Here is a 24,465-nt window from a genome sequence, read left to right on the forward strand (position 1 = left end):
TCACCCTTTTGTGATTTGCATCCTTTTGTGATTTGTAAAAGGGTGTTTTCAAATTTCTCCACTGACCACTAGATGGCGCAAATCACCACAGAACCAGTTTTGATGCGCTTAAAAGTCCACCCAGGAATGCTTTCTGCTAAATCATGTGCACCAAGCTAATTTAAATTTAGGCTATGTTGAGTCCAACCTCTGCAAAATATAAAATGTATTGTTTTCTTAATATATTTTGGATAAGATTTTTTTGTTCGTTGATATTTTTTTTGTTTATGATTAATAATAAAATAGGAACAGTCAACTTTTATAAATGTGTTGTAATTATACTCCCTGGCAGCAGGGGGCGCTGTTCGTATGACATGACTACTGAGAGCTCTACTAGTGTAGAACCACTAGCTAACAAAAACATTAAATCCCGGTCGGCAAACGTTTATATTGGAGCCTACATAAAGGTAAGTTTGTCTACATCTTAACCCAAAAAGCTTAATATGAGGGCTGATGACATATAATCGCATGATGGAGGCATAAATGTCGCATTTATTTGTCTCAATTCATGGCAGAATCTTCAGCTTTTGTGTTTGACTCGGGTTAGCTGCTACAAGGAGTGAAGCTAACCAGACTAGCTCGATGGAATTAGCTGCCATGTTAACCGTTAGATTACAGTGGATTATAGAAGGGGTTCCGGTACTTTTAGCAGTGCCGGACACTGACGTTTCTGACTGGGTTTTCATTTCTAATCGTTCCTTGCGTCTTCCTGGGTCTTTTTAAATGGGGTTTACTCAAAGGAAGTCAGGTATAGGCTGTGTTAGCAGGTTAACTACCTGCTCCGCCTACAGTAACTCAAAAGTATGTGTTTCAGTTTCCAACGTCTTAAGACTGAATTAGTTTTTGTTTTGTTTTTTAGAGAGTAGATTTCAGATTGATATTTATCAGGAGTGTTGGATTTTACGTGTATTAATTGTAACCTTTTGCCCAGTTTATATTTATTTGCATAAGGGGGGGAAAAACGTTAATTGTAAACAAATAGTCCTCGTTCGTTAGCAATGCACGTCCCCACATGGGCCTTTTAAAAAGACAAAACAACATAGCAAGATATAATACATAACATCCTCAGATTGCTTTAAAACAGGCCACAATGTAACTGATTCTTTATAATGGCTTGCAATTTAGCGTTTTACTTTGAGTAATGTTTAACGAAGCTGCTCAGAAACGATCAGCTTTTATTGTTGTGGCAAAGATGCTGTGATAAAGTTCAGCATTATACTACTGACACGCTCAGGTACAGCTACCTAAATAAACCATCTTTACGTGAAATTACACGAATTTGTAGTGATTTATTATGTAGGGAAACCTACATTGTAATCCCATGGCGACCTTTTAAAATGCTGAAAGTACATCTAAAAAAAACTGTACGGTATCATGAAAAGGTTAGTTTATTTAATTTCTTTAAATTGAACTAAGGGTGTGTGTGCATATAGATTCATGACATCATTCTATATTTAAAGCATTTATTGCTGTTCTATTAGATTATGGCATACAATTTATAAAACCAAGTTCAGTCTCTTGATAAGGCCAAATTAAAAAATTAAATGTATCAATCATTTTCCGAGGCTGCTGACGCTCTCTGTCACAGAGATGTTTCAGACCCCTGCTCCACCGGTTTATTCATTAAAAAAAAAACAACTTATAGCCTTTTTTCTTTATTATTGGCGGCTTGAGGGAGCCGTGACTCACATACAGCTGCTGCTTCATCCTGGCTGTAAACCCTGTATATGAAGCTTCATACCTGCCTGCAGATGGAGAGAAAAAAAAATCAGAATCTCTATTAGCAGCAAAGTGCACTAAACTGAAGTTTTTTTTTTTAATAAAGGAGCAGAGAAGATATAAACCATAGACACGAACAGTGAAAAGGCCTGCAGCCTATCCTGAACAATAGTTTAATACGGAGTTTAGTCTCAGTGTGAGGAACCAAGGGTCGAAACTGGCTCAATTAAACAGGTTTTAAGGTATTGGAAATAACAAAGAGCTAATGGAAAATAACCTCAATGCAAAATATTGAAGTCATTGCTATATTATTGTATTTTACTTTGTTTAACAGGGTATAATCCCATCGAGTTTAAGAAAATATTTGTTATGTGAATATAGCCAGTGCATTAAATAGTCAGATTAGTACATAAATAAATTAGGTGGGTTTGAATTAATTTTTTACAATAAAGCAGTGCCAGCTCAGTGCAGCAGTAGTGCTGCAAGAGCTCCTGCTGGCATGGAGGTGGGCGAAACGCGCTGCAATAAGGAGCCAGAGGAACCTTCAGGTGCCTCGTAGGATCACAAAACACAACTGCAGGTTCTAAGGTTCTGCTTCTGGCGGCGTGGCCTGAGATGAAGCACAGACAGCGTCAGAAGCGTCTTACCTTGGACTAAATAGAAATCTTAAATAGTTAAATTCAAATGAAATAAACATCTTAAATCAAGTTTTTTTGGGATGTAAGCTCGTGTTAATAATTTTGATCCTGTCGTTACTTATGTTGATGGGAAAAATTACCTGTTTTTTACCTGCAATTACTATATTAAAAATGTAGTAATGTGATTAACCCTACCACTCTGTCACAAAGTCCTGAACTAGGCATGATCTGCTTTTATTTAATATTTGAAACCTCGTGTCTTAATGACATTTACCTCTATAGACATTTAGACAAAGGTGATCTAAAGTAATAAGTAGAAAACAGACATACTCATTTGTTTTGTGAGTTTGTCAAATATTAGGGCTTTTGACTGGAGATGTATATTCCAGATTTGAGAGTTATTGTTTTGATACATTAAAGGTTTTTCATGCTAGGCACTCAGAATGTCCTTAAGTTAATTGGTCTCTCCTAATTGCCCTGAGGTATGAGTATAGGCGGCTATGGACAAGTTTGCTCAACAAGAGCCTCACACTGGATAAAATTGTTAATACAGGACTGAAAGATGACAGTGTTATGTTTCTTTGCTTCAGCAGTGATATTACTTGGAGCGCAGCAACAACTACAACAACTACAAAATAAAATGTTGTAGTTGTTGGAGGCCGTTTTGGATTTTTGCCCTCTGTGAACCGAACAACCAGCCGTGCGTCACAGCTGAAGGGATCTCATGGTTTTTGCTGAGTTTGTCGTTCCACCTTCTACACATCACTGAGTTTAGCTGGACTCCCCTTTAGTTTGATAACCAATCTAAAAAAAAGAAAGACAATATTTGAAATTTCCAAAAAACGCCCCAAAGCCTAAAAGGAGATACAGAATTTGATTCACACATGATCATTTTTTATCAAGCCTGCACTCCATGTTTTTAGGACCCTCTTATAACTAGTATTGTTATGTGTTATCAAACTGCTTATAATATTACAGTTTGAGTGATTCTTTCAGATGTATGATTTAGAGAGCATTTTGTTGAGTTTACTGTCGGTTTTCAGTTGGTTTTGATATAATTTGGGCAGTTTTCTCACAAAACTCTGTAGGATGGAGCAGCGGTCCTCCAACCGTTTTTTTGCACCACAGACCAGTTTAATCTCACACAACATTTACTCAGACCAGCAGATAGATACAACAAAATAAAGTGCAATGATGCAACAGGCATAGAAACTGGGATTTTTCTAAATAATATAAACATTCACACATTTTAAGGTCCATGAGAAATGCAGCTCACCGTTCCACCGAATCAGTGGGAGCCCTGAGCTTCACTGCAAAAAGAAAACTAAAAGTAAGTACAATTTTCTTGAAATGAGTGTATTTTTCCTTGATTTGAACAGCTAAATAAGACTATTTGCAAATGGGATGAGTATTTTTTATCCCTAAAATAAGATAATTAGACATCCTGCACTTGAAATAAGATGATGGAGATGAATTGTTCTTATTTTAAGTGCAAAAATCTTATTCCATTGGCAAATAGTCTTATTTACCTGCTCAAATCAAGGAAAAATACACAAATTTCAAGAAAATTTTACTCACTTTGAGTTCACTTTTTGCAGGTGTTGTTTCTCTGCAACGAGACGGTTCCATCCAGCGTTTATGGGAGACGACGACGGCTGACGTGTGTTTTTACTAAAAGTTTTACTGTTTCTCATTGCAACAATCATGACGTAACTTTAAATCTGCCGTCATCGCGCAGCCTCTTTTAGAAGTTCACAGTAGCTCTATTCTCCTAGACTCTAGAGGGCAGCATTGCGCATGTAAGCGAAGCGTACTACACCCCATTACACTTAAATTTAGAGAACGCAGTTGTTTCCAACATTAAAGCTTCAGACTTTTTTCCAAGAGTGACGGCGATTACTGTCCGGGAATTGTTAACGATTTGTTGCTCACAGTGATCTTTTGGGGCCGAGTCATAAAGATGTCTGTACTACGATTGGTCGTTTCGCAGCGTTTTTGCGCGGAGCAGAAACTTTTGGCCACGCGGAGAGGCGTGGGAACCAAAATAACGTAACGATGTGTCTCGCATAAAGCAGGGTTTAGCCGTAGCGGCACGGTTAGCCACCAGGTACGACGCTAACAGCGCGCTTGTTGGTGTGACCGAGACTTGTGTCATAGACGGACGTAACGGGGAGAAACCGAGCATTTCTCTAAATTAAACATTGTTCAAACTCGGGTAATAAGTAAGATGGAAATAATGTACGATGTTTATTTTTTTATGTGCGCCCCGGTACTGGTCCGCGACCCGGGGGTTGAGAACCGTTGGGATAGAGAATTTGGACATTCAGCCGTAGTCATTGTCGTAATTTTATGTCGATTTAACAGAACATTGATGCATTCCAGGTGTTTAAGTAACACAATAGCAGCGCGTTGTGTTTCCTCTTCGGTGGTTTTAAAGTTGTGCTGCTGACACTAAGGCTAATAGTTTTTCCACCTTCTTCCTGAGCTTTCCAGCAACGCAGCAGCCTGTCGTTAGCAGGGCTGTGCCTCCTCAGCTAAACACTTTAACCCGTTAAAAACACGTCGGTATTTTGATAAACAGAGCAATGAAAAGTTTTTTTTCAGTCGTCCTTAACCTTCCCAACCTTCAATCTGATGTGGTTTGTGGGACGGTGCTTCGCTAGACGGCTAAATAAATGAGCTCACCTAAAGGTGACACCCAATAAATCAGGCTTTCTGCTTTATTATTTCTGAAAATCTAAGCTGTGCTGTAGTGCGTCAAAGGTCCCGCTCCGCTCGAACCTCTGCAGGCCATAAAGTTTGTCAGAGACGAAGAGGAATACTTTCCGTCGATAATGCTTAATGTTCCAACCCGTTAAACACAATAGGGCCACAATCCTTATGGACTAGATCAACGCAAAGGACATGATTGTAAATTAAAAAGGAACATTTTCAAAATTTCATGCAAATAAAAATCAGAAATGTGTAGCAGGCACATCTATTCGCCCCCTTTACTCCAACTTGACTAGTAAAGAGAGTCAATCTCTGTGGATTTGAATCTCAGAGCAGCGTGTTCCCGCAGAAAACTGATACCGCACATCACCCTGGATCTGCTGCACGGCGGTGGCAGCATCATGCTGAGGGAGGGGCGACCGGGACGCCGGTCAGATCTGATGAGCTAAATACCCGAGACTGTGGTGCAGCTACAGCCGAAGCTTACAGCTGAATAACAAGAAAACATTCAGAAAATAATGTTTCATTTCCCTTTTATTTCACAACTGTTTCTGTTGAGCTTGCACACGAAACCAATTTAAAGTATAATAAAGTTTTTGTTTGTAATAAGACAAAATGTGGGAGAGCTGAAGTGGGGCTGGTCGATAATTCAATAAGGATATATTAATCGTTCGATAGAAAAAGTTGGTTGAATAAAGGGTTCCTTCCTTCCTTCCTTCCTTCCTTTCTTCCTTCCTTCCTTCCTTCATTTATTTCCCTAATTTCTCCCTCCCTCCTCTAATTCCTTCCTTCCTTCCTTAATTCCTTCGTTTATTTACCTAATTTCTCCCTCCCTCCTCTAATTCCTTCCTTCGTTCCTTCGTTCCTTCCTTCCTTCCTTCTTTTGTTTATTTACCTAATTTCTCCCTCCCTCCTCTAATTCCTTCCTTCCTTCCTTCCTTCCTTCCTTCCTTCCTTCCTTCCTTCCTTCCTTCCTTTCCTCCTTAATTCCTTAATTTATTTCCCTAATTTCTCCCTCCCTCCTCTAATTCCTTCCTTCCTTAATTGCTTCGTTTATTTCCCTAATTTCTCCCTCCCTCCTCTAATTCCTTTCCTTCCTTCCTTCCTTCCTTCGTTTATTTCCCTAATTTCTCCCTCCCTCCTCTAATTCCTTCCTTCCTTCCTTCCTTCCTTTCCTCCTTAATTCCTTAATTTATTTCCCTAATTTCTCCCTCCCTCCTCTAATTCCTTCCTTCCTTCCTTCCTTCCTTAATTCCTACGTTTATTTCCCTAATTTCTCCCTCCCTTCTCTAATTCCTTCCTTCCTTCCTTCCTTCCTTAGTTTATTTACCTAATTTATCCCTCCCTCCTCTAATTCCTTCCTTTCTTCCTTCCTTCCTTCCTTAATTCCTTCGTTTATTTCCCTAATTTCTCCCTCCCTCCTCTAATTCCTTCCTTCCTTCCTTCCTTCCTTCCTTCCCTCCCTCCTCTAATTCCTTCCTTCCTTCCTTCCTTTCCTCCTTAATTCCTTTGTTTATTTCCCTAATTTCTCCCTCCCTCCTCTAATTCCTTCCTTCCTTCCTTCCTTCCTTCCTTCCTTCCTTCCTTCCTTCCTTCCTTCGTTTATTTACCTAATTTCTCCCTCCCTCCTCTAATTCCTTCCTTCCTTCCTTAATTTCTTCTTTTATTTACCTAATTCCTTCCTTCCTTCCTTCCTTCCTTCCTTCCTTCCTTCCTTCCTTCCTTCCTTCCTTCCTTCCTTCCTTCCAATCCCTTAATTCTTTCCTTAATTCCTTGTACTGTATGTCAGCGTGCTGCAGAAACAAAGCATTTATACTAAAAAAAAGTTGAATTTTAAACAAATATACATCGTTTAGATCCCAGTGTTACTCAAATCTGGGAGGAGAGATCTCGGCTGCAGAGCTTGAATCGTCCTGCAGGAGTAGTTAGCCCTGGAGGTCAGCGCGGCGAGCGGCGAGGTCCGAGCGAGGTGGCTGCTGGACACATTAGATATGCATTGGGGTCCCTCCTCCGTTTAACCTCCCTGCTGCGGTGAAAAGAGCAGCATTTCTGTTGGGAAGTACAGACGGGAGGTGAAGGCTGGCTGCTAATGCTTTTTTTTATTTTATTTTTTATTTCTGCCCTGCCAAATCCCCTGCGCTGTAATTGCGGGTCCGCACAAAGTCGAGGGTGTGGGGGGGCGGCGGACGAGAGCGAGGCGAGCCGATCGCTGTAGCAAAATCAATAGTTCATACCTTACTGAGATTGAGTTTTTTAGGGAAGGAGAAGCGGCGCGACCAAGGGCAGAATATGAAATCGCTTCCACTGAGGCCGAGCTTCGCCCGCTCCAATCGATCCCCGGCCCCTGTACCAATTACAGCTTTAAGGTTCGTCTCTTGCTTATCGCAGTCCTCAAAGACCACGGCTTTGGAAGCAGACATTGTGTTCGCTGACACTTTGACAAGGGCTGCAATTTTTTCATTTCTCTTGGAAATTGCGCTCCGAAACGCCTCCGTCCTTTCAGTCTTTAATTTAGAGCTGAGATTGATTTCTTCTTTCTTATGTGAGGGCCGGGGAAATGTCGATGAAAAGGACATAACTGCAGCTTTCTGTCCTGTGTGTTTTCAAAATTCACATTTTCTCAGTAGTTGGGGCTTTTTTTCTACCTTCAGATCAAAAGTCTTTGTTTTTTTCTCCTCCCGGCTCGGGGGGGGTTGTGCTGATAAACTAACACGTTGGTGCATAAAGGAAAAGTTCTCCAACTGGACACGAAAATTAAAACCCTGGGAAATGAAACCTGGATTTCATCAATAATCCGTCAACTTTACTGCTGCTTACAGCTGTTTGATGCAAAGCTGTGTAAAAATATATATTTTTGGGTTCCACGGTTCTGTTCATTTCATAAACATCCACTGCAGATTTTGTGAGACTCAGTTGATAAATTAACACCTGTGACGTAGACAGGTAAACTGTTATTATTTACATTTCTTGTTTTTTTGTTAATATCCAGCAGCTCATTTGTGATTATTTGATGTCATTAGCAAAAATAACACTTCTATTTCATTACCGTAACTCCCTTTATCTCAGAATCAGCCAGTCCTCACTTGTTCGTCTATAGCTGGTGCAAAAAGCTCATTGAAGGGAGAACATTACTGTATTTTTTGGACTATAAGGCGCATTTAAAATCCTTAGATTTTCTTGAAAATTGATGGTGCACCTTATATGATTAAAGTTAAGCTTACTGGCTGATTTTATGTGGCACAATGCGCTCAAAAACCTGTCAAAATGAGTAAGTACGACTTTAAAAACTTACTTTTAATCACTGGCCTTCAAACCACCTGAGATTTGGTTTTACTTAATTCTTACTGGTGTGTTTTCTTTTTCTGTGTTTGCTATGTTTTTGTTTCTTTAATTTATTATTGTGGGCTTAGTTTTTCCTTTTTATTCCCTTGGCATCATTTTATTGTTTTTAGTGTTTAGCACTTTGTGTCACTTTGGCTGGTGGTAAAGCGCTTCATAAATAAAGTTGATGGTGATCCTTATTTACATTTTACACTCTTTGAATTGCAGCTGCTCGTCAAATAGGAAAGGTTTTAGTTGCAAAGGTCATGTTGGCAAAACATGGAAACTAAATAAATAGACCCGGTTATTGCTTCGTGTGAAATTAATTGCTTTTATACCACTGATTGCTGCTCACCACTTTAACATTGTTTGGCTATCTTACAGTAAAAGTAAGGCCACATGCCCTTTCCCACTTATGTTTAATCTGAAAATACAGATGTAAGCAAAACCTAAAAAGTTTTATGATCTTTAAAAATTTAACAACTTTATTCTTGTACTTAAAAAAAGTATTACAGCCATTATAGCTGATTAAAGAAAATATATTACTAACCACAGAGGACTCATTTTATAGTAATAGCCATCTGTACATATATTCATAGTACATATTCACCTGTAAACTCTGTTATAATAACAACCATCTGTATATTATGCTATTGTACATATCTGTAAAAACTCTATTTATAGTAATATCCACCTGTATATTATATCTGGTACATATCCAGCTGTAAATTTAGTTCACAATACTAGTTATCTATATATTATATTAATAGGACAAATCTATCAGTAAAATTCTGTTTATAATAGTATCCATCTCTATATTTATTCAGTAAAAATCCATGTGCTGTACTTATGGAACCATTGTTTATCCTGCACTTGCTGCTATTGCACTTCTGGTTAGACCTAAACTGCATTTCGTTGCCTTGTACCTGTACCTGTGTAATGACAATAAAGTTGAATCTAATCTAATCTAATCTAATCTAAATTTCCACAAAAAAAAAACTAAAAAATGTGAGATTAATTTCACATATTTGACAGAAAATAATTGGATGTTTCCTGACGTCAAATAGTCGTAAATTTTCCACGATTAAAGGCATAAATTTGCTATATGAAAGAATCTCTGACATGGTAAAGTCAGAAATTTGCATCACTGATGTAGATCACACGTGTCAAACTCGAGGCCCGGGGGCCGAATGTGGCCAGTCAGGTCAATTTATCCGGCCCTCAAGAGCCAAAAAAGCCATATCATGTCATAAAGTAGAGGCATATATCATTTTAATTTGTATAAAGTGGCTATAACTGTGCCTCCTGTAGTGAATGTTGGATTTTTTTAACTGTAGTAACAGCATCCTGCCACTAGGTGTCAGTTTTCAACCACTGAGCTATATAATACACTGGAGTGCTGATTTTGCCGAAAAACTGAAGTCACTGGCCGCCATCTTGCTACTCCCTACTCTCACAGAATCCCACAGGATTTGGTTGCAACAACAAGCAGTTTTCTGGCTGTGTGAAAACGTTTCACAGGTAATTCTACAGTCAGTGGATGTACTAACACTATCAACTACTAGGAAATTAGGTGCTGAAATATTTTACATGTTATTCATATTAAATATATATATATGTATATATAAGTATGTGTATATGTATATATGTATATATATGTATACACATATGTAAATATATGTTTTTTTATATTGTTATTTATATATTTATAAATGTTAAACATATATATTTAAATGAATAAAATGCAAAATATTTCAGCACATGACTTTCTCAGTACTTGATATTTTTAGAAAATAACATAAAACTATATGGCATTTGACATCTAAAAAGTCTTAAGTCCCCCCTGAACATGAGAAAATCCTCGTTATTTGATGCTGTAGCGCACATATTCCCTAGTTACTAGAGGAAAATAGGGAGTACCAATATGGCGGCTGGTGGCTTCAAAGCGACTCGTTCAAACAGACGGTGATTAGCACTCCAGTGTATTATATAGCTCAGTGTTTTCAACCCAGAAACGTCCAAAAAGTAAAAGTGATGCAAAGTGTAACTCACCCCCAATATAATTGTTTTTTTGCAGATAAACTGTATAAAGGGAGCCTTAGTGTGCTACTTTTATGTTACTGTGCATTTTTCTTTTAAATATTTCTATTTCTTTTACCTTGAGAAATCGACCAATATGCGGCGGGTAGGTAATAGTTAGTTTACATTGAGGCGGGTTGGGACAAAACGGCAGCGCTGGTCACTAAATGGGATGAAAGTTCGGTGAGGAGGCCCACCGAGTCGCTCTGGCTGTATTCTGCTTTCAGACGTCAGCTACGCCGCAGTGATTTAACACAAGTCACATAAACGAGTCTCCATCGGAGCCTCGTCCAGAGAGAGCGCCTCATTTTGATCGTCGTGTATGAGGCAAATCAATACTCGTGTAATTAACTTTCTATATTTAAGCGTGCCGTGTATGGAGAAGCTGCAAACGTTTAAGAGTCTAACATTTTCACGTTCCAATCTGCTTTCCATGCCAGTTTGAAGCGTTAATTGTGCTCATATTGCCTTTTAGCCTCTGTTGTCTACCTGTAAGCCTGAAGTTTAAATGCCGAGCACATCCTCGCCCCAGTCAGCTGTCTCCAGATCTGTATTTGATTTCTCTTTCATACCTTTCTTTGCTTTTCTTTTGGTCTCTAACCTCTTTTTGTATCAATTTATCTCGGTGAATGGCTGCACAGATGGCGCTCCATCCTTCATCCGCCTCTAGATTTTTCATTTGGCTCCTCTATCACTTTACCTTTAATCTTCTTCCCCTGCGCTTTCTCCCCCGCTCATCTTCACTCTCCATCTTACCTGGCGAGGCCGGCGGAGAATCAAGAAAACTGACAGCAGATATGTATTAAGGAAGGACGGCGCTGCTGATGTAATTAGTTTATTTTGGACTGACTCTCATGATTGCTGCAGCAGAATTTCACTAGTTTGGCATCAGGTGAAGAAATCTGGATTTAGCTCAATTTGTTCCTGAAATGTTTCTCAGTTATTAATCGGAAACTATGGGCCTCAATTTCTTCTCACCAATGGCGGCTGATTTAAACTTTTGGTCTAAATACTGAGTATGTATTTATGTAGTTGGTCTTTTTTAGCTGTTTTCTATGTTGCTTTGTTTTTCAGAAGCAGTCAAGTTGACTCCAGTTTTCTCTTTTTTATATTTCTTTAACACTTTTTAAGTATTTTTTTTTTCTTTTTAGAAACCTGAGTGTAGAATGTTTTAGAGAAGTTCAAAATAAGATTGCTTTTCTGTCGATCTAAGCTGTGGATCTCTTAATAAACTCTATAAGTGATCATTTAATTAAGGAAAAAAGGGGAAACAAATCTTTTTATAATTAAAGCGCTGTTTTTTTTATTTTTATTTTTTATTATACAGCGCTGTTTTGTTGCAGCTCCCTGGCTTGGACCCAGGTTCTTTCTGCATGTTTGCATGTTCTCCACACTCAGGCCTGCTGCTTCTCATAAAATATGATGAATTATGACCTTAGATTAAGAAGAAAAAAAATCTAATAATTAAATTAAAATTAATGTTGTTACAATATTGGTTGTAAATAATGCAATAATGTACATTTCCCTTATGATTGACATGAAAATGAGAATATGGAAGAATTTTAGTTCCTTCCTTCTTTCTTTTTCTCCCTCCCTCCTGTAATTCCTTCCTTCCTTCTTTCTTTTTCTCCCTCCCTCCTGTAATTCCTTCCTTCCTTCCTTCCTTCCTTCCTTCCTTCCTTCCTTCCTTCCTTCCTTCCTTCATTTCCCTAATTTCTCCCTCCCTCCTGTAATTCCTTCCTTCCTTCCTTCCTTCCTTCCTTCCTTCCTTCCTTCCTTCCTTCCTTCCTTCCCTTCCCTTCCTTCCCTTCCTTCCTTTCCTTCCTTCTTCTTCCACTTCCCTCCTTCCCTTCCTTCCTTCCTTCCTTCCCTTCCTTCCTTCCTTCCTTCCTTCCTCCTTCTTCCTCCCCTTCCCCTCCTCCCTCCTTCCCTCCTTCCTTCCTTCCTTTTCCGCCCCTTCCTCCCCTCCTTCCCTTCCTTCCTTCCTTCCTTCCTTCCTTCCTTCCTTCCTTCCTTCCTTCCTTCATTTCCCTAATTTCTCCCTCCCTTCCTTCCTTCCTTCCTTCCTTCCTTCCTTCCTTCCTTCCTTCCTTCCTTCCTTCCAATCCCTTAATTCTTTCCTTAATTCCTTCCTCTCCCTGATCGTTAATCCCTTTCTCACTCTTTTCTTCCTTCTCTTAATTTGAGTAACTAATTAATTTGCCTGTTTTAAAACTAGAACACAGACATTAAAGCACATCTGGTGATAAAACAGAATCTCCCAGTCTGTGCATTTTCTCACTCCTTATTAGCAGTTGAACCCTGACATATAATTGGTGCTATTGATCTGTGAAACGCCACGCGGTCGTTGATCAGCTGTTCTCCCGTGAAGCAGAGACTGTTTATCTAACTCTAGAACATGAACTGGAACAACATGGCGTCTGGTGCGTTCTGCTAAAGCTTGATTTGTGTCTGTTTGAAGGGGGGCAACCTGCTGCCGTCTGCTGATGCAGATGGACGTCTGGACCGAGCACTGACTCCTGGGAAGTGTTACATTCCAGCTCCTCTTCTTCACCCTCTTTGTCCCGCATCACCCTCCGTCACGCTGGCAATGTCAAGGGTCCCGAGTCCCCCTCCCCCGGCGGAAATGTCCAGCGGGCCGGTGGCCGAGAGCTGGTGCTACACGCAGGTAACGGGTGAATTCAGGGGTCAGAATCGCCGCCGCCTTTTGGCTTTGTGAGCCGCATCGAGCCTTTGCTGCGTCGTCTCTCTGTGACAGATCAAAGTGGTGAAGTTTTCCTACATGTGGACCATCAACAACTTCAGCTTCTGTCGTGAGGAGATGGGCGAGGTCATCAAGAGCTCCACCTTCTCTTCGGGGGCCAACGACAAACTCAAATGGTGCGTCACGGCGAGCTCTGATATGTTTACCGCAGGGAATAACCTGTTTAGCCACGTCTGTGCTGTTGTGTTTAGCTCCTCTGGCTCAATTCTTTAAAAAAAAAAAAAACATCTATTGCTGCAAATCTGCAAATCTTTAGGGGAATGTCTTAACCAACTTTAGACAAAGCTTCATCTAAAAAAAGCAGTTTTCAAGTCTTGCAACAGATTGTCAATTGAATTTAGGTTTAGACTTTGACTAGGCCATTCTAGCACATGAATATGCTTTGATCTAAAGCCCCTTTAACCCCTAGCTGTATATTTAGGTCTGTTTCTCTATATTTAGCAGTTTCTCCCTGTATTCAATTCAATTCAATTCAATTTATTTATATAGCGCCAAATCATGAAACATGTCATCTCGAGGCACTTTACAAAGTCAAGTTCAATCATATTATACAGATTGGTCAAAAATGTCCTATATAAGGAAACCAGTTGATTGCATCAAAGTCCCGACAAGCAGCATTCACTCCTGGGGAACCGTAGAGCCACAGGAAGAGTCGTCTGCATTGTACATGGCTTTGCTACAATCCCTCATACTGAGCAAGCATGAAGCGACAGTGGGAAGAAAAACTCCCCGTTAACGGGAAGGAAAACCTCCAGCAGAACCGGGCTCAGTATGAACGGTCATCTGCCTCAACCGACTGGGGTTACAGAAGACAGAGCAGAGACACAACAAGAGAGACAAAAAAGCACAGAAGCACACATTGATCCAGCAATCTGTTCTACATTAGATGGTAATAGCGAGTGAGCCGTCTTCTCTGGATGATGTCACAGTTAACAGAACGCCAGACCAGGTGTACCTACTATGAAGAAAAAAGAGAGAGAACAGAAAGTTAAAGCAGAAATGACAACTCATAATGCATAATTGAAGAACAGTAGAACTCTATAGAGTGAGAAAATTAGACCCTGATGTCCTCCAGTAGCCTAAGCCTATAGCAGTAAAACTATAAAGGTAGCTCAGAGTAACACGAGCCACTCTAACTATAAGTTTTGTCAAAAAGGAAGGTTTTAAGATTAGTAATAAAAGTAGACGGGGTGTCTGCCTCACGGACCAAAACTGGGAGTTGGTTCCACAGGAGAGGAGCCTGATAGCTAAAGGATCTGCCTCCCATTCTACTTTTAGAGACTCCCTTTATCTCCTCACCAACCAGGAGAAACTTCCCTGTCAGCACCATGTCGCAGCACCATGGGGACGGAGTGATTGTATTAGGTTTTCACCACGTTTAGCATTTTGCATGACCGGCAGACCTTCCACGTGTTTGTCGTGTCCCAAAATGATGAAAAATCCCAGGACTATGAAGGCTTTTGTACATCACAACACAAAAAGAATGATTTAAAAGCACTAAAACTGTTGATTTTATTGACGTCAGGTGTTTGCGAGTGAATCCCAAAGGCCTGGATGAGGAAAGCAAAGATTACCTTTCTCTGTACCTGCTGCTGGTCAGCTGTCCGAAAGCAGAGGTGCGTGCAAAGTTCAAGTTCTCCATCCTCAACGCCAAGGGAGAGGAGACCAAAGCCATGGGTGAGCAAAAACCTTTTCACGTTGTTCTTTTATTGTAGAGCTGCCACTTTTAGACCTCATTTCATTTACGTTTTGTGTTTTTTCTCTGTCTTACCTCCTGGTCCCTGTGTTTGGTCTGTCTGCAGAAAGCCAGAGAGCGTACCGCTTCGTCCAGGGGAAAGACTGGGGCTTTAAAAAGTTCATCCGGAGAGATTTCCTCCTCGATGAGGCCAACGGTCTTCTACCCGACGATAAGCTAACGCTCTTTTGTGAGGTACGCCGTTCCCCCCCGGTGTTAAACTGCTCAGATCTTTCTCCCCTTTTTTCACCAGCGTGCGGATTCGCTGGGTTGTAATTTCAGCGGCTTTGTCTCTTCCAGGTGAGCGTCGTTCAGGACTCGGTCAACATATCCGGTCAGAACACTATGAACATGGTGAAGGTGCCCGACTGCCGGCTAGCCGACGAGCTGGGGGGCCTGTGGGAGAACTCGCGCTTCACAGATTGCTCGCTGTGTGTGGCAGGACAGGAGTTTCAGGCCCACAAAGCCATCCTTGCAGGTAAAGTGACTCATAATATGCAGGTATATTTCTACTAGTGTTTCACCGAGGCCATTTTTTGGCCCCGATACCTGGCTGTGCAGTATTGGCTGATACCATCTGTTTGAAATTGATGTGTGTGTATATATGAAGAACTGCATACTACTTCGGGTAGTACAACTTTTTATTGCCTACCTGGAATGGATGACAATAGTTGAATAAACTTTTGGCTCTCAAAGGCCAAAATAGTGCAACATTCGTGAAATTATAACATGTATCATAGTAGTGCAACAGTAAGACAGTAAAGTTACATTAATAATTCAATAATCTCTTTTAAACCCTGAGTTTTGGCTCTCAAATGCCAAAATAGTGCAACTTTCATGAAGTTATATAACATGTGTAATACTAGTTGGGAGAGAGAAGGCTGCGTTCAAGTGACATACAAACATTAAAATGGTATCAGTGCCTATTTGTTGGTACTCGCCGATACCGATACCACCAATTTAGTGCTGGATCGGAGCCCCGCCCCATACTGGTATTGGTACAACACTAATATATACAGTCAAAAATTAGTTTCAGTAAATCAGTTCAAAAAGGGAAACTGATGCATTCTTTACACATATAACACACTGCAAAAACAGAACTAAAAATAAGTAATATTTTCTTAAAATGAGTGTATGTGTCCTTAATTTGAGCAGGTAAATAAGATGATCTGCCAATGAAATAAGATTTTTGCACTTAAAATAGAAACAACTCATCTCCAACGTCTTATTTCAAGTGCAAGATGTCTAATTATCTTATTTAAGGGGTCAAAATACTCATTCCATTGGCAAATAATTGTATTTACATGCTCAAATCTAGGACAAAAACACAAATTTTAAGAACATTTTACCAATTTTTAGATCCGTTTTTGCAGTGCAGTGTTTCCCATACATAGACTCTACTCGGCCCGGGTAAATTGAGACCCGCCCAGGAACATAAATCCTCCCTCTCCCAAAAAAACACAAACAAACAAACAAACAAACAAAAAACACACCCAGCGATCAGCATCAGCGGTATATTTCATGCACCTACAGCCAGAGTTCTATCAGCGATCAATAAAGTAGCTAGCTGCTGGAGCTCATAAAAACACGGACCGAATCGCATAATTTACAGCTAAACTCCGACTCTACCAAACGAACAGCGCTGTGGGTCAGAAATACCAGCGCCAGCATAGAGCTGATCACTTTTTTGAACAAACAAGCGTGCCTAACTTAAGGCTCTCTCCCTCATACTTATTGAGATGAGTCCAGTTATGCAAAGCTCTGGTTCACTGCAAAAAGGGAACTAAAAGTAAGCAAATTATCCCTAAATTAGTGTATTTGTCCTTGATTTGAACAGCTACACTGCAAAAACGGAACTAGAAGTAAGTAATATGTTCTTAAAATTTGTGTGTTTATCCTTGATTTGAGCAGGTAAATAAGATGATTTGCCAATGGAACAAGAATTTTGCACTTAAAATAGGAACAATTCATCTCAATCATCTTATTTCAAGTGCAGGATGTCTAATTATCTTATTTTATGGGTAAAAATGCTCATTCCATTGGCAGATAAGCTTATTTACCTGCTCAAATCAAGGACAAACGCACTAAATTTAAGAATATTTTACTTATTTTTAGATCCGTTTTTGCAGTGTAAATAAGATTATCTGTCAATGGAATGAATATTTTGACTCATAAAATAAGATAATTAGATATAATGCACTAGAAATAAGATGATGGAGATGAGTAATTCCTATTTTATGTGCAAAAATCTTAGTGGTGAGGCTTCCTAAGCTCTGACACCAACTGCAGCCCACAGCTCATGAATCTTCCCCAAACACTTTTTCCTTCCACTCAACTTTTCATTAATATGCTTCAATGGCCTTTTGTGGCTTATTCTCCTCATTGACGGTGTCTGTTAGACAACTGTCAAGTCAGCAGGTTTCCACCTAGTGGTGCAGGCTCCAGGCTCTAAAAATAGGCATAACATGAGATTTCTGTTTTAAATTTTTTTTTTTTTATTTCTGCTTTGTGATTTATGACTTATCAGAGAAATTAATCTTGGGTTTTTATTCGCTGTATATCATCAAATCATCAAAATTACCAGGAAAAAAATCCTCCTAAAATACAACCCTCTGTGAGTAAGCTTACTGTTTTAAATTAAATTACTGAATTAAATGACCTCAGTGCTGTTTTGATTCATTGAGATGCACCTGTTCAAGAGTAAGTTACCATTTCACTCGTGACTTTTGCTAAAAAAACACATTTATTTACTTATCGACGTATTTTCCCTCCGTTTCAGCACGCTCGCCTGTGTTCAGCGCCATGTTTGAGCACGAGATGGAGGAGAGCAAAAAGGTGAGTCCGATCCTCCCCCCCCCCAGATGCAATCTGCAGAAATAAATCAGTTTTGTCCCTTTTTATAGCTGTAATTTTCAGATTTTTTGTTCAAGTAAGTGAGGGATGGCGTGCCATCGAACAGCTGCAACATAAAGGTGTTTGCTGCAACTGGATCATATTGGAAACCAAATTTAATCGGGGGGTCAGGACTCATCCCTCACTGTCAGAGCTGCAGAAACACACGATTGCTTTTTCTCCCCCTGTAAGAAATGAAATTACAGCCAGTTTATATATTTTAATCATTAACTTTTCAAAAAATAAAAGTATTTAACTCAATAATCAAGATGGTTTTGGCTTCCTTAATATATTCTTTCCAAAATGGGCTAAAAATGATAAAAAAGACAATAATAAAATTACATTTAATGGTCAGAAATTTCCCATTATTATTGCCTTAACCACTTATATTATTCTTATGAACATAAACTCTCCGGATGTCAACAAATAATTGTTTAATTGAATAGATTTGTTATCTAAGCTCATAAGCTGAGGCGGTATAAAGGCATTGTTACAGTCAGGAAAAGTCTAATATTTGCTTTTATCATTTTCTTAATCTGGATAAATATGAAAAACAAATAATTACAATTAAATACCTTTTACATTGGATTTGACTAAAATTTCTTCCTTTGATAATTTTATTTTTACAAATGTATTAAAGATGTCAGCTTCATCTTAATCTCTTTGTTTAAGGCGTAGGAAAGATTTGTCAACAGATTTTGAAATAAAGTAGTTTTAAATCAGTCCGAATACAAGAAAAAGCGACTAAAAGAAAGAAAAGAAACTGAAATAACCCTTTTCCGCTCTTTCTTTAGTGTAGTGTGGTTTCATGCTTGTTAAACACATACATGATAAAATCTAATTTGGTAAATGTTTTGCTGTCATATGTCCAGAATGTTGTTAAAACTGATGAGAAAATGGAAATTTAAAATCTGGAAAAGTATAAAACTGAACAGGAAAATGTACAGGAAGCCTTGATGCACAGTGTTATGTTAACAAGACCAAAAAGAGATTTTAAACATGATTTTAAGTGGATGTTTCAATGATCTGTTATCAGTGTAGACTAATAAAAGTCAAGGTTCTTTAAGTAAGAACCTCATCTAGTTTCCCAGATCACAGATTGTGTTGGAATAAATCTCTGCTCATTGTAAAACAGTCCTTTAATCAAGCCTCTGCTGCCTCCGTCCGTCAGAACCGTGTGGAGATCAACGATGTGGAGCCAGAAGTTTTCAAGGAGATGATGTGCTTCATTTACACAGACAAGGCACCCAACCTGGACAAGATGGCCGACGACCTGCTAGCAGCAGCCGATAAGGTAATTTAGGATCACAGACACTCTGTTAAAGGTTTAAAGCCACATATGCTTAAAAAGACCAAAAACTGTTTGATCATGATAAAATAGTATATATTCTATATTATATACACCAAGCCTCCTTCCTGATAATGTTTTATGGTCCTTTTTGTGGATAAATAGCCCCAGAGCCGGGCGCGATTAGCAGATATAAACAGATGTGGAGCCATCTAGCGGCAATATCGTAGAACTATCATAATACCAGTTTGCTTAATTAATAAATCAGTATTAAATAATGCTGGACCGAGCCTGATCGATCTACAGAAACTTTAAGAGCTTCATATCAGAACATTTATTCACGTCAGTCAACTCTGCGTCACATCTGAGCCTCGGCAGGTTTAGCGTCTGCTTCAGTGAAAACCAACGTTCAGACTGGATTCCTAGAGACATTCCCGGCTTTTCCCTCTGGGAATCTTTTATTTATTTATTTATTTTATTTCACTGGCCTTTGGACCTTTGTTCATTGTTTCACCTGGAGATACTAATAGCCGTTAGCCGCTTCCTTGTTTTAACCCCTGCTGCGCATGTGCAGTACGTACTTCCGTTAAAATCGCAAATAAACACATAGGTTTTATTTACTAACAAACTGAGCAAAAACTAAACATAAAACACCAAAATAACAACTAATACGCCAGCAGGATAATGCTAATCTTAAAACTTTTATGCAACTAGAGTTACAGACGTATAAATAGATAAAAAATGTCAAATAAAGTGGCTATGCACCTTTAATGTCTTAATCATTTATTAGAAGACGTTACAGCCATGCTGTCCTTTTTTAGTTAAGCAGCTAGAAATCATGACTGACAGCGAGTTCAGCTGCTAACATGTTAATACAGTCATCAAATATAGAGGAGTTATACACTGCAAAAAGGGAACTAAAATTAAGTAAAATTTTCTGGAAATCAGAGTATTTTGCCTTGATTAGAGCTGGTAAATAAGACTATTTGCCAATGGAATACGATTTTTGCACTTAAAATAGGAACAATTCATCTCCATCATCTTATTGCAAGTACAGGATATCTAATTATCTTATTTTACGGGTAAAAATGCTCATTTCATTGGCAAATAGTCTTATTTAGCTCCTCAAATGAAGGAAAAATACACTAATTTCAAGAAATTTTTGCTTGCTTTTAGTTCCCTTTTTGCAGTGTAAGTACACTATATTGACAAAAGTATTTGCTCACCCATGCTGAAATTGGGACTTGGATGCTCCAGTCACTTACATGGCTACACGTGTATAAAATCCAGCATCTGCCAATCCATCTGCCAATCTGATGGATGAGTCTGGGTTTGGAGGTTGCCAGGAGAACTTTTCTAGTCTAACTGTGTTGTGTCAAGTTTGGTGGAGCTGAGCTTTGGACCCGCAGCTCCAGTGAAAGGATCTCTGATTGCTTCAGCAGAGATTTTGGACATCTCCATGCCCCTTTGTGGGAACAGTTTGGAGACTGTTCCTTCCTCTTCTGACATGACTGCAGGCCAATCAAGGTCATCCACACCAAACTCTCTCCTCCAGGTCTTTATGGTGCTCTGGTGCTCAGATTCCTGACCTAAACCTGACAGGAAACCTTTGGGATGAATTAGAGCCGCAGACTGAGAGCCAGGCCTTCTCGTCCCACATCAGTGTCTGACCTCACTAATGCATTTATGGAAGAATGGTCAAAAACTCCCATAAACACTCCAGAACCCGTTGGACCATTTTCCCAGAAGAGCTGAAGCTGTTATTGCTGCAAAGGGATGACCACCGTCCTGTTAAACCCTGTGGATTAAGGATGGGGTGTCTCTACACGCGTCTAGGCAGGGGAGCGAATACTTTGGGCGTTTTAGGGTATTTCCAGTTTTCAAGTGTGATTCAGCTCACGTTTACCCATTAATGCAGTTCAAGATGCTGCTGCTTTTCTCCAGTGACTGACAAGTTGAATTTGAATGCAGGACCTCTGATTATCTGACTCATTTCCAAGTGTTTCCATACCAGAGCTGCACAATATATTAAGTCGGCAATCGTCATCACAATATCAACATGTGCAATAACTTAAACTTTTGCTTTAATGTAATAATTGGCAGCTTATTCTTTTTCTAGTGCCATGCATGCAAAATCTGCGTGGCAGTAATCGTCCTGCAACCTTTATAGGTGTTCCTGGTCCAACACCTGAGTCAAATAATCAGGTCATTAGCAGGAGTCTGGAGAACTTGACTGCATTTTAAGGAGGTAATTCAGCCTTTTGATTCAGGTGTGAGCTGCAGGACTCCAGCTGTCGAGGACTGGAGTTTGACACCCCAGACAGACTAATTTTGTTTATTTTTAGCAGCCTCAATGCTAAAGCTCACAGAGAGAGGTGGGACGCCATAATGACACGAAAGACAGAAGCTAGTCGGGAAAATGCAAGTTAATCGTAATCAACGTCACGATCACAACAGTAACAATATCACACTTTCATGCTTTCTTCATATTGTGCAGTTTTAGATGAACATATAACCGTAAGATGACGCTCTGTTCTTCTAAAGGAAGGGGTTCAGATTTAAAAATCAACATCTATGTTAATTTCTGGTACAGTTAATCTGAATGTCATGAGTGTTTTTTAAAAGAAAGACTGCATGCTTTTATATTTTCAGGAGATGAATTAGACCCTTATGCTCTGTTAGGAACACTGGTGGAAATACATGCAAACCACCTAAAGTTGAAACTAAGGCTGCATTTAATATTAGACAGACTTACACTGCAAAAAGGGAACTAAAAGTAAGTCAAATTTTCTTGAAATTAGTGTATTTTTCCTTGATTTAAGCAGGTAAATAAAACTATTTGCCAATGGAATAAGATTTTTGCACTTAAAATGGGAACAATTCATCTCTATCGTCTTATTTCAAGGGCAGGATGTCTAATTATCTTATTGTAGGGGTAAAAATACTCACTCAATTGGCAAATAGTCTTATTTACCTGCTTAAATCAAGGAAAAATACACTAATTTCAAGAAAATTTTACTTACTTTTACATCCCTTTTTGTAGTGTAGACAAACTTTATTGTCATTTTGTATGTACAGAGTGCATACAAAACGAAATTTCGTTGCATACAGTTTACGACAATGTAATGAGACTGCAGTTGGAATAAGATGACATTACAATATAGAGTGCAGCAGTGATCAGAATGTAGCAATGCAGGAGAAAAAAAACAGTTTTATAAGAAAAAAGTGTGCAGAAGAATGCTCCAACATGTTTATGGTGCAAACATAATGGTGCAAAAAGGCATTAATATGAAAAAGTTCAGTGCAATGCACAATAATATGGTGCAAAAATGCAGCAAATGTTGATTTTTGTACTATTTAAATGCATTATAAAAGTTCAGCAGCGGGGAAAAAGCTGCTGCGGAACCTGCAATATTAAATTTATAAATTTAAATTACCAGGTCTTTGCCAGCTGAACAATCACTAAAGCTTTTTGTCCGTCTCCTCTTTCAGTACGCTCTGGAGAGACTTAAGGTCATGTGTGAAGACGCTCTGTGCACCAGTCTGTCCGTGGAGAACGCCGCCGAGATCCTCATCCTGGCCGACCTGCACAGCGCCGACCAGCTCAAAACGCAGGCGGTCGACTTCATCAACTAGTGAGTTCACACACAGGGAAGGAGCTCTTCGCCACGTGTAATTGGGCGTCCGGCACCTCGCCGGGGACTCGCAGGTCCACCGTGTCCACCGCACGCTTTTACCGCCTCGTTTTCTTCCTCGCTCGTCGTTACCTCACCTCTGCAGCTCGTCTCTGTGCGAGTCGCTGATTTGGTTTGTTATGTGTCTGAATGAAGTGGTGCGCTTCATGTTATCGAAGCACGCCGGATGTTCCCGGAGGATCGGGGCATCCTGACTCCTCACCGGGCCCGTCGACGCCTCCCGTCTCGCCTCAAGACGGACGTGTGATAATGACTCCGATCACGTGTCTTCACAGCTCACACAGGCTTTGTGTTGCAGCGGAGGATGGCTCAGAAAATGTTAGATTTGTCTGACAGGGTGCTTGCGCAAGTCTTGAAAGTCTTAATAAGTATGGAATTTTGAAACACTGTTTTCCAGACCTTGAAAAGTCTTGAATTTTGTGTGAAAGTCTTAATAAAGTATGGGGGAAAAAAATGTATGGTAGAATTTTACAGTATGCTCAAAGGCATTGTGAAATGAGAAATAGGAAGGTAGGCTATAAAACTATAATTTTACTAACTGGTCACGTACTGTATTAGACCAATGGAATCAAACACTTGTTTGATGTGAAATTCATGTGCTTGTGATTTTCATGCTTTTAAACGTTTTCATCAGTAAAAGCATAATTTACTGTGAATAATGCATTTGTTCATTGAATACTAGCCTATAAAAATTAACATTTCTAATAAACAGTTTGTACAATCTCAACCAATGAAGTAAGAAGTAGGCACACAAGTATACAAGTACATAAAGTTAAGGTCTTGGGAAAAAAAATATCAGTTTTAAAAAAGTCTGGAATTTTAATTTGGAAAAAGAGCAAGCACCCTGTCTGAGTGATTCGAATGTGTGATTGCGAAACATGTCGGAAGCAAATGGACAAAAGCCGGAGGTTTGTACCGGTTCATCACGGGGAATAATACATTCAGGATCATTTTTTTGTCCGTAGCGGCTGATGTTTGTAGCTTTTTTAACATCGGTCCGACGAGTAAAACTGAGCCGATATTAACAGATAATGTTTATTTCCATGTTGTTAACCATTAACTGAAGCAGAGCAGCAATGCTAGCGGCGCAGTCGTTATTTCAGCGTCCAAAGGGTGAGAAAACATCTAAGATATCAGTTATCGACCATTAAAACAATGTCAATATCGACCCAGACTTCTATTATATTATATTACTTATTATATTCTTTGGTGGCTTCAAAAGTTTTTCAACACTGCAAAAAGGGAACTAAAAGTAAGTAAAATTTTCTTGAAATTTGTGAATTTTTCCTTGTTTTGAAAAGGTAAATAAGACTAATTGCCAATGGAATAAGATTTTTGCACTTAAACTAAGAACAACTCATCTCCATCATCTTATTTCAAGTTGAGGATGTCTAATTATCTTATTCTAATGGTAAAAATGCTTATTCCATTGGCAAATAGTCTTATTTAGCAGCTCAAATTAAGGAAAAACACACTAATTTCAAGAAGATTTTACTTACTTTAAGTTCCCTTTTTGCAGTGAAGGTGTCATGATTATGCAATATTCTTGAAGAAATAATGAATGTGACATAGAGGTTTAAAAT

The 24,465-nt window shown here is 39.2% G+C and overlaps 1 protein-coding gene across 1 annotated transcript in view; it reads left to right on the forward strand.

Moving 5' to 3' along the window:
• The first annotated feature begins 342 nt into the window (after window positions 1-342).
• The window catches only part of LOC105916090 (speckle type BTB/POZ protein), a 30,123-nt gene continuing 6,000 nt past the window's right edge, over window positions 343-24,465 (forward strand). The window contains exons 1-9 of the mRNA XM_036141789.1: window positions 343-446; window positions 12,970-13,176; window positions 13,267-13,388; window positions 14,798-14,949; window positions 15,075-15,202; window positions 15,308-15,485; window positions 17,787-17,842; window positions 19,071-19,193; window positions 22,680-22,822. Coding sequence (XP_035997682.1) covers window positions 354-446; window positions 12,970-13,176; window positions 13,267-13,388; window positions 14,798-14,949; window positions 15,075-15,202; window positions 15,308-15,485; window positions 17,787-17,842; window positions 19,071-19,193; window positions 22,680-22,822 — 1,202 coding nt within the window. The 5' untranslated portion in view covers window positions 343-353. The remainder of the gene's footprint in view (window positions 447-12,969; window positions 13,177-13,266; window positions 13,389-14,797; window positions 14,950-15,074; window positions 15,203-15,307; window positions 15,486-17,786; window positions 17,843-19,070; window positions 19,194-22,679; window positions 22,823-24,465) is intronic.

Source organism: Fundulus heteroclitus, chromosome 10, assembly GCF_011125445.2.
Source record: "Fundulus heteroclitus isolate FHET01 chromosome 10, MU-UCD_Fhet_4.1, whole genome shotgun sequence".
Taxonomy (NCBI): domain Eukaryota; kingdom Metazoa; phylum Chordata; class Actinopteri; order Cyprinodontiformes; family Fundulidae; genus Fundulus; species Fundulus heteroclitus.